Source organism: Labrus mixtus, chromosome 3 (assembly GCF_963584025.1).
Source record: "Labrus mixtus chromosome 3, fLabMix1.1, whole genome shotgun sequence".
Lineage (NCBI taxonomy): Eukaryota > Metazoa > Chordata > Actinopteri > Labriformes > Labridae > Labrus > Labrus mixtus.
The window spans coordinates 33,969,548-33,980,986 of NC_083614.1; the positions used below are offsets into that span (position 1 = coordinate 33,969,548).

The 11,439-nt window shown below is 40.0% G+C and overlaps 1 protein-coding gene across 1 annotated transcript; it reads right to left on the reverse strand.

Annotated features, from left to right (window-relative positions):
* Positions 1-4,104: 4,104 nt before the first annotated feature.
* LOC132971891 (interferon-induced protein with tetratricopeptide repeats 1B-like) lies at positions 4,105-9,536 on the reverse strand. Its single transcript, XM_061034660.1, has 2 exons — positions 9,401-9,536; positions 4,105-6,006 (listed from the first exon to the last, which is right to left on the reverse strand). The coding sequence occupies exons 1-2, from the start codon at positions 9,403-9,405 to the stop codon at positions 4,719-4,721; spliced, it is 1,293 nt and encodes a 430-aa protein (XP_060890643.1). The 5' UTR covers positions 9,406-9,536; the 3' UTR covers positions 4,105-4,718.
* Between the last annotated feature and the right edge of the window lie 1,903 nt (positions 9,537-11,439).

Here is an 11,439-nt window from a genome sequence, read left to right on the forward strand (position 1 = left end):
AGTAATTAAATAACTAATCTGAGACTGATTTGAGTGATATTTTGGTTATATTTCCCTGAGTACAGGGTGGTGCCCCAAAACGAGATTAAACATAGTTTAATGATATTTTATTTATATTATTAATAATTAGAAATAATTATTAAAGAATATAACCAAAGTTGACTTGATACAACCCCAACACGGTCAACAATGGCAATGAGCAAATCTGAAGTTATCGACATCTGTACGACGTGTCAAAGACAAACTTGCCTTTCAAACTAACTGGAGATGGATTAGTTCCAGTGTTTTATAATCAACATGTCAGAACTGTAACGTTAGCACGCGGAGGAAAGACTATTAGTGTCCTCCTCCAGTTACAGGTGAAGTGACTAGCCAGGATTGTTAACAATTACATTGCTGGTAAGCACTTGCATGAAGCGTTTGTGCGCTGAGAAACTAAGCACCGCACGTCTGTCCCGTCTCTATGACAACAGTCTGTTGACAACGGCAGCTGTATGGCCGACACTGCTCCGTTACTGCATGTTTAATATTTGAGATCGTTTATTTCCAAGAAGATTTCTAAGAAGTGTCCGATAAAAAAAGTTTTGATGACTGTAAGTGGCCAAAAAAACAAAAACAATAACTGCAGACTGAAGTAACCCCTGAATCGATGATTTATGAATTTAACAGCATATATAAAAGCATGTATACTTTGACAACAGAAACACCTCACATCAAAAGAAAAAACCCAGAAAGCAAACAATAATCACAGAATATATAACGGCATTAAAGAGGAAATGAAATAAAAGAAGGTTACAGCTTTGGACTTTAAGATACAGTAACATGATAAAACTGATTTTTGATTTGGGCCACTGCTTTGGTTTACATTTATGAGCCCTGAGGGGCCCCTACTGGTCTGGGGCCCCAATCAGCTGGGGTACACACACACACACACACACACACACACACACACACACACATACACACACACACACAGAGTCCAGAATAAACAGGCAGGAGAATAATGTAGAACTCAAAACAAGATATACAATGAAAAACAAGTGTTTTGAGGAAATTCATATGCTGTCAATATCAACCTGTTGCACTGACAGAGTATGAGGTTTTTGTTTTTCAACATCGGTTTTCCTTTTATTCCAGGATTCAGCCCAAAACTTCAATTCACCATCAATGATGAGCCGGAGCCCGGAGTGGGGCGGAGTCAGTACAGGAATGCAGCATATAGACAATGTGTGTTATGGAAAATCAACTGGAGAGATACAACAAGTCACAATATACATTATTTACAATAAGGTACACACATTTTGCATTCTTACTGGGAGACGAATGGGAAACTAACCACTACACAGCAATATCAGCGTACTCAAATTAACACTATCAGAGTTAATATTAACACTTTTAAAGTGTCTATATGGGTCCACACCACAAAGTGTTAATTTAACTCTTTTTTGAGAGTTTGTACCTTAACACTAACTAAGTGTTACTATTGACTCTTTTTGGAGTTAAAATTTAACACCAGGTAACACTAACCAGTGTCACTTTTATTCAACACTGCAATGTAGTGTTAGAAATTCACTCTTTCAGAGTATCTTTTTTAACTATTTAAAGTGTTACCCCCATATTAACACTGTGAGGTGTAAACATTGCTTTAATGAATTACTAAATACAAAATACACTCACAAAAAGATCATGTTTGATTAAAAGACATTTATTTTAAAACATGTGCACCACATAATCGTTTAAAACACTTTATAAAACATACAGCAATATGAAACAATGTATGCTCTCTCATTTTCATTACAGTATTACGTCTCAGTCTGGAAATGAGGCCTGGAAGCTCACGTGAGCCGTCATAGGTGTTGAGTTGGACTGTCTTCAGTCTCCATGCAAAACAACCGATCTGTTCCTGCTCATGCACACAGATACACAAAAAGACACACCAAAGACACAGTAAAAAACACACACACCAAAACATTTAGTTAATAATCTCATAGCACAACTGCATAAAGATAGCGTAGCAACATGCTGTCGGACAAGTGGTGAACGATCCAGGCAGCGTATAAACCGTTCACTGTCTTACATCTTCCTGCTGTTTAACAAAAATAATGCTAGTTTTAGTCTTACTAACAGGAGATATCATACCAACACTCACACAGAAAATTTAGCATACTTAGCTTAATAAATAGTTCATTGGGACACCATCTCTGAAACATTTATCATAGCTATGGTCCTTGCCATCAAATTTAAGATGAAGCAAGATGAAATCATTGAGTAAGTGAGATACTTAGGAGGAGAATAAGATGGCTAGCTAGATATTGCAGCATAAAATAAGCTAACAGTGTTACAGTGGCTAATATTTAAAAAAGACCATACACAAGAAGAGTAGTATCAATATCTATATGAAAACATAACGTTTACTGAAAATACTTTGTTTTCTTACCGGCCAACGTCAGGCTAAATCCACAAGTCAACACAGTCTGCAGTCTTCATGACTTCTGTCGGTGTGTGTTCCATTATGGGGGCGGGGAGGGATAAATAACACTTTAAGAGTCACATCCAGGTTCAGAGTTCAGAGTGAAAAGTAAAAGAGTTAAAGATGTTGCAGTGTAGATATAATCCAGAGTGCATATGTGAAAAGGGCTCTAGGTAACCATTAGTTAACAGGTAGATTTGTGTGGTTTATCCAGCTTTCATTATCCGTTAAATAATCATTAGCTACTCTACAACATGTGATGAAGAAGTAATCCATATCTACCCAGTACTTAGTGGTTTTCTGGTTACTTGAAACTTTAATCACGTTATTTTTGCATTTCAGCATGAGCATACAAAATAAAGTTTGGGTTTGGTGCTACATTACACAAATTTCCTACCAACATAACTTGAACTGCTCTTCTGCTGTTGTTTGTTTGGAGCGAGAAGTGGTTCATCCATGCCATGATTGATGGTTAGCCTTTCACTGTGCCAAGACACACATGATCAGAACATGTGCTGCTGTGAAATGTTCTTATTCTCCCTGACACAATAAGTGTATAAAAGGCTCAGACAGTAGGTATCGTTCCTGTTAATTGCTCACGCTCCTCCTGCGTGTTGATGACGTAAGCATCTCAAGCTTTTTGCTTCTGCCTTTTCCTTTTCAGTCGCTACATAACACATGACTGTTGACTATGTTTGAACTGTCTGTATTGTTTAAAAATGATTGCAGATGTATAATGGCTGAATAAAATACTCATACATACATGATCAGTTTACCAGCGTGCGTGTGTTCGGAGAGGAGAGCGGCAGATTATAAATTCACCGTACTCTGCAACATGATGATGAATCAGTTTATGGACGCCATCTTGTAATACTCTTAGTTCACCAGCAGATGGCGCCTGTGCTACTTGTAAACCCAGGCAGTAAAGTGTATGTGAAGTTGTTAATCTGTCTAAAGAGCTAATTTCTTCCAGTTGTGTTTGTTGAACTCGAATGTTTCTGCCAAATAACTTACTCTAATAATTATAAGGAATATATTATGTTAGAAATGACTGTTTGTTTTCTAATTAATCTTTGTGCTGGATGTGAACATTGTTATTCATGTCATGTTTGTGACCCTGTATAAACCAGCTCTCTCAGAACGCTCCGTTTTGGTGTGTGTGTCTCTTTAAATGCAATGACATCACTCCTCTGTAGTGAGAATGAAAATGGCCGACCTGCGCAAAAGTTTTTTTTTAGTCTGGGGGTGGAGTCCATGGGTGGAGATACCAGGGAAGGGGAGGGGATTTTTTTTTAACCAGAATCCCACTGTGACATCACAAGGAGATCACATTTGAAACAGAGCATTTTTCTCTGTGTTGTAAGACTTATGCAGACCACAAACAAAGGACTGGATGGTTTATTTCACATGTTGTGGGTATGTAGACTCTCAGGTTACACAGATATATGTTCACAAACACAAAGTGGATTTCTAATAATATGTCCCCTTCAGGATTTTAAAAATAATTTAGTGTGATAGGCTTTAGCAGAATCAGGACACTTATGATCTGACGAGGCTTAACTTTCTAGCTCCGTCCTCCTGATAGTTTAGAACTGAAGAAGGTGAAACCACTGAAACAAACAACTTCAAGACGATTTCTTGGTGTGCACACTGTTCATTTATTGGTATAAAGCTTAAACACAGCTTGAGCAAACAGGAGCATCTTAATATATAATTTTCAGGTCACAGCAAATACATTTTCACATGAACAATGAGGACTTTAAATTTCCAAAGCGAAGCACATTCATATAAAATTCATTAATTCTAAAAACTGAAAATACAGCATTGAAAAAACACAACAGAAGCAAAATACATGATAATCACAATTCACACATTTCTTCATTAAGTATTCACCATGACGACCGTGTTTTACAGAGGACGTCACACCGACCAGGAGCTAGGGTGTAAGATTTAAAGATCACAGATTCTCCTCCTCTTCAACCAGTTTAAATAAGTCTCAGAGCTCCTCAAAACATGTGTGTGAAGTTTCTTGTTCTCAATCCACTCTGGATGCAAGGGGCTACTGCCCTTTGTGATGTCATGAAGGGAACTCCGTCCTGAATTAGTAAGTCGTTCTCAACTCTGTCTCTCTCTCTCTGTCTCTCTCTCTCTGTCTCTCTCTCTCTCTCTCTCTCTTAGAAGATAAATTAGATGTTTTTTTTTTTTTTGCTTAGACATAATTGTTCCCCCTAAATTTGCCTCCCTATCTTTACTGCGTTGGCTCTTGCAGGTTTCTGAGAAACTCCTCTATTTCTCTGCACATTATGCCTCTGTCTTTCTTCTCCTCCAGGATTCTGATGCTTTTCTTACGGAAGTAGGATTTTTCTGGTATTGCTGCTGCGTTCATGTGATACTGTGTCGACCTGTGGGAGTCTTTTCGATCAAAGAATAAGTAATCTGCATATTTGTTGTAAAGCATCTGTTTTTCTCCAGGTTCCAGATCTCTGTCCAGCAGTTCCTGATATATCTGCTCAGCTTCGTCCTCGCTGTCACATGACTTTGCATAAATAGTTGCGAGGTCTATTTCCTTTTCGAGTGTATCATGAGGGTAAAGAGAGATCAGCTCCTCGTGGAGAGCGATTGCTCTGTCCACCGTGCTTTGATCTGGATCAGGGTCATTTCTGCTTTTATAAACTATCTTCGATCTGTAGCAGAATGCAACTAATCTCTTCAGAAAACGCACATCTGGATGTTCTTTCTGAACTTTCTCTGCCAAATCAATGGCGTCATCAACAGATATGTATTTTATGTAAAGGTTTAGTAAGGCCCACATGCCACTGCCACTGCAGCACAGAGTGCTCACATTTCCAGCCAACTCACGGACTTCATCTTGAATGTTTTCTACTTCATTAGGACATTGTTGAAGGTAGAGAGCAGCGAGGTGCAAGTTCTCTGGATCCTGTTCCTTGGCTTGTCTCATTTTGTCCAAGAGGTCAGGGTTCAGACTTGTGTTGTTGTGCTTATGTGCATTGACTGACTCTATGACATAGCTGGTGTTCCACTCCACCATGTCCGGCTGCATCCTGGCAGCTTTCTCGTAGTTATCAACAACCTTCTCCCTATCCTCTCCTAAGAACATCAGGGTCCAGGCCTTTTCAGCGTAGATCTCTGCATGGAGTTCTTCATGTGAGTATTTTTCCATCAGGGCATCAACCTTTGACAGGTAAGCCTGACTCTCCTCTAGATCTCCCAGGTGGTGGTGCAGCCAGGCCAGGTTCCCGTAGTTCACCACTAACCAAGGACCCTCATCTGCATCTCTCAGCTTGTTGAGGGTCTCTGCAGCCTTCTGAAACAAACTCTTAGCCTCTTCATTTAACCCCAGCTTATACTGAATGAACCCCCACAGGTTGTAAATGTGGCCCAGCCATCGATTTCCCTTCTCTTTGCTGAAGTCCTCCATCTTGTGCGTGAGGCGTAAAAGTTTCGGCCTGCTGCGGACCAGGTTCCAGGTGAAGTGGCACTGCAGGGACTCCAGTGTGGTTTGACTCTGAGCAGCACTGATGGAGAATAAAAAATCAAACATTTAAACACATCAGCAGCTAATTTGGATGTGCTTTGAAGTGTGCTATGCAAGCAGGTCTATATCTTACAACTTATCAATAACGACACAGACCATCCCAGCCTGTTTATCCTGCTGACATTTAGCAGCGCACATGTATGTTCTGCTGCTTGATGACTGTATTTATGTTTGCAGTTTCTCCTCTACTCTTCAAATCTGATGTACACAGCAACGGAGGAGCCTCGTTTGTCAACCTGAGCTGTCAATCGTGCCTTTATTCCCCTTTTTGTATCGTCAGCTAACTAAGTAAACTTCTCACATAAATGAAAAACAGACTAAATTCTTTGACATCACTGCATGGGCTCAGGAACAGTTTCCAGGAGACGTCACATCTCTGGATTCACAAAGGTTATCTGAAACTTTTGTTTTTGTCTTTTATTACCGCTGTCGCATGGGAAGTGATGGTTCTTTTAACCAATCAGTGGACGGCGGGGTGTCTAGATCTTACCTTATCGGTACGCTTGGCACCCCAACGGAAGGGTACCAAAAAAGTAGGACGGTACAGATCGGTTATTTGGTACCGTCCCCAACTTCTGACAGTGGAAAAGACAACGAATGATGATGGTGGAAACAGAGCAATAAACTCCCTACCTGTAATCGTGACTCGTCACCTTGCAGTGAAAATATTTGGAGCGTAAAATAAGACCAAGGAGAGCCTGGCTACAAGAATTGTCAGTCGTGTGTAATTAGCTGTCAGAACAGAGGGAGGCGTTTCCTTTTCAACAAAGTCTTTCATTGGCTGTTGTGAAGTGTCATCAAAAGGTCAGCGGAGTAGTTTGAACAGTTATGTGGATCGTTATGGATCTAATGTGTTTGAATTTAAACTTTTACTGGATGACAGGTTTCTTTTCTGACTGTCCTACGTTTGTTTATGTTTTTGTGATATATTTGAAAAATAAATAAACTTTTACTGAATATAAATTGTTGGGACTCAGTTTGGAGGATTATTATGATCATGAGAGTTCAGTAAATCTTCAAATGTTTAAAAGACAAACAATTTAATTATGCTGCAAAAACAACAACAACAAAACATTTGACGATCAGTCGACGATGTAAATCCTTTGGGGGGACAGGCCTTGTACAAAAGGCAGTCAAACCCGCGATGGATAATTGCTGCACGCACCTGGAAGTCTGAGCGAGCGGGCGTGCGCTGGATATTCAGAGCGGGAACGCACAGCAGAGGAAAGGAGAGTGATGCGAGGATGAAAAGAGAGGAACGGCCGTGTGCACGAAAACACAAGTACCAGTAGAGGTGTGCGTGCGTCCTAGAGACCTGTAAGTTGTGTGTTATAAGTTAGAAGTACAGTTATTCTGTGGTTGTATTAGTTTTAACCTTATTTGTAGATTTCTCTGATTGCTAGCTCGGATACTCGCTAGCTTAATGCAGGTGACCGAAGTGAATAATTAACCCATTTGTTTATTGAGTGCCTTGAGTGTACATTACATTATAGTCTGTTGGAGATTTATATATTTTAGTTGAAGTAAATGCAGAAGCTTTTGGGATTTATCTTTTCACAGAACCACTCACATTTCTAAGCCTGTATACACTCATGTTTGAACACTGTTGCAAGGAGAATTAAAACCACTTAAAGGAGAGAAGTTGTCTGCATCTGTGTTTTAACAGACACGCCTGGAGCGAAGTGTGAAATACGACTCAGCCAGTTATCCAGTTCATACAGTCCTTTTAAACCTCCACAACAGGCCTACTGCAGAGTGGTATTAATGACCCTGTGCCAACTTTTTTTGAAATGTGTTACTAGCATAAAATATGAAATGGTCATAGTTTTACAAAAAACATTCAAATGTCTCAGCTTCAACAGTTGACATGTTGTCTTTGTGCTATTTTTAATTAATTAGTCTTTATCTGTACATTTTACACAACATCCCAACTTCTATTGAACGTGTGGACGTCTTTGTTGTTAACATGTACTTCTTCTTCAAATGTATTCTTCCTTTATAAAGTAATTTACGTATATATACTTTATGTTTTTATTGCCTGAAGGACCAGCAATTGAAAAGTGAATGTGCAACCTGATTAAGTGCAATTAAATTATGATCAAATAAATCTTGAACCTTCCTAATGCTGCAGCTGATACCTAACTTCCTTGTACCTTTAGTATGTTTTTATAAAACAGCAGTATTCTGATTCCTGTATAACCAGCCTTACTGGCATTTGTCCGCCGCCCTGGTGGACACTTTGTGTATCGCTTATGTTTTTCTTAATACTTTCACCCTCAGTTTAGTTTAATTTACACAAAGAGCAAACTACAGTGTGCATGCAGCTCAGTTCTCTCTGCTTACGTTTAAACCTTGGAGTTGATATGTCCGTTAGTAACATGTCATATATTGTTTTAATTTATTTTCATGAAGAGATATTTCTGTTTATGAAGATTACATTAAGCCTCCAGTTGTGAGTAAACACGGAGATCTGTTTGCTAACCGCTAAAGAGATAACATTGTGTCATGTATGTGTACTACAGAGTACTAACACTTTCCGGAGTTGTTTAGCTGATGAATAAATGTGTGAATGTTATACAGCAATGTTACATGTGAATTCATGGGGTTACAATTCACAAGGATTTAAAAAGTTGTTTAATTAATATTTTCATCTCAAGCTATTAATGTACTTTATACATTTAACTATTTACAGTTTCATTTCATGTGTGTATGCTTTACATGTGCAGTATATTGACACAATATTTGTACTGTATTTTCAGTTTTACAGAAACGACCATCACTAAAGCCACTTTGTTCAAGAAAACGGTTTTATTGGAGTTTTTGTTCGCTATCTGTCTAGCCTTGCTCAGAAACGCAATCGTGAGGAAAGAATAAGCAGAGTATTTATATTCTGTGGTAATCCTTATTTTACTGAAGGTAAATATACAATTATAATTCCACCTCTTCAAAAATAAACAAAAAAACAATCAGTCATAATTTTGATTCCTCAAACGGAAACACAAATTAAGATCTACATTTTTTTTTTTTAAGATTTATTGTTGGACTTTATGTGCCTTTAATGGAGTGATAGGACAGTGGATAGAATCGGAAATCAGGGAGAGAGAGAGGGGAACGACATGCGTGAAAGGAGCCACAGGCGGGATCGAACCTGGGCCGCCTGCTTGGAAGACTACAGCCTCCATACATGGGGCGCGCACACTAACCACTGCTCCACCAACGCCCCCAAAATGTCACAGAAGCCTCAAAGTGAGAAAAGTAAACGTATGAAACACTAAAATAATGAAGCTGAAGGGGAAGAAAAAGACTAAAGGGAAAGGGTTTGGAATTAATAAATTAGAAACATGTAAACATTCGTATGCAAGTCAGATACTCACCTCATCTTTCTGCTGTTTCTTCCTCTCAGTCGTTTTCTGAAGATGACTTAGTCGGGCAGATATTTCCTCTTGATGTTGCTCTCTGGTTACAGTCGCTCCAGCTTCAGCTCTCTGGTGTGGATAACGTGATGATGTGTAGCAGCTTTAAACGTCCGTGACAGAGGCGTGGTACTTGGGAACCCGTAAATCCACATTTCTTTAACAGCAGGCTGTATCTGACTCTCCTTTCTTGGGAATGGAAACTTAAGTCCTCAGTTTCCCTTTATTATTTATTAAAGGAGGAAAAAGTTCCTTCTCTTGATGTATTGCTGTAATCACTTTTTGCTAGATTCCCTAGTAGTGCTGTAATCAAGACCACACAAACCGTGACCAAGACATAACCGAGACCAGAGCGCTGCGAGTTCAAGACAAGACCGAGACAGTTAAGGGTCCAGACCAATGAAGACCTAGACCTAGGCAGGTCAAGACCGAGTCAAGACCTAGACCTAGGCAGGTCAAGACCGAGTCAAGACCTAGACCTAAGCAGGTCAAGACCGGGTCAAGACCAAGACCAAGACCAAGGTGGGGCTAGACCAGGCATGGGCAAACTACGGCCATATACGGCCCGTTGGGCTTTTTAATCCGGCCCGCCAAACTTGTCCAAATTATATTATTATTAAATTAAATTTTATTATAATTAAACCTCGTTCGTTTTCCCCTGTAATGCCCGCGTTTCCCCAATAGATGGCGCACTTCAGAGTGTGGTGTATTATTCCCTTTGCCCTATGAACCCGTATGAGCCCTTCTGTAAAGATGAGCAGATCAAAGAAAAGAAAAGTGGACAGTGAATGCAGAGTGTTTAATACGGAGTGGACAACTAAATATTTGTTCACTGAAGTCCGATCAAAGGCTGTATGCCTGATATGCCGAGAAACTGTCGCAGTTTTCAAAGAGTACAGTATCAGCCGTCACTTTGCTACGAAGCATGCTAACTACGCTAGCAAGCAATCCACGCAAGAATGGGCAGCTACAACTCAGAGGTTGAAGGATAATTTACAGACTCAGCAACATTTTGTTCACCAACAAACTGCGATTCAAGAGTCAACTACCAAGGCAAGTTTTTTGCTGCATTCAAATTAGCAAAGGCTAGCAAGCCTTTCTCCGAAGGCGAGTTTTTAAAAGACTGCGTGGTAGAGACAGCAGGTCTCTTGTGTCCGGAGAGCCAAGGCCAGTTTGAAAACATCAGTTTATCACACAGGACTGTGACTCTCCGTGTGGAACTGATTGATGAAGATATAGCCAGCGAATTAAACAAAAAGGCTGAGTCCTTTAAGGTATATTCACTAGCGCTGGATGAAAGTAATGACGTGAAAGACACTGCTCAGCTCCTCGTTTTTATCCGAGGGATTAATGACAGTTTTGAGATAACGGAGGAGTTTTTGACCATGGAGTCCCTGAAAGGAAAAACGCGAGGAGAGGACTTGTATAACCAGGTGTCTGCTCTCATCGAGAGAGTGAAGCTACCTTGGAGTAAACTTGTCACAACGGATGGATCGCCAAATTTAACTGGAAAACATGTTGGGCTGCTGAAAAGAATCCAGGATAAAGTGAAACCAGGATGTTATTTTCCTTCACTGCATCATCCATCAGGAATCTCTGTGTAAGTCTGTATTGCAGCTTAACCATGTCGTGAATCCAGTTGTAACACTTGTTAACTTTATACGAGCAAGGGGACTTCAGCATCGTCAGTTTATTATGTTCCTGGAGGAAACTGATGCGGATCATCAGGACTTACTGTACCACTCTCGTGTCCGCTGGTTAAGTTTGGGTAAAGTGTTTCAACGAGTGTGGGAGCTGAAAGAGGAGATCAGCGCATTTTTGGGTTAACGGGGAAATCCGACAAACTTCCTGAGCTAAGCGACAAGAACTGGCTTTGTGACTTTGCATTTGCTGTGGACATATTTTCACACATGAATGAGCACACAAAAAAAACAAATGAGATGGTGTTCGACCCTCGGTCTCTTGGCGACCACTCACCAGTGGTCATCCATGATCACACC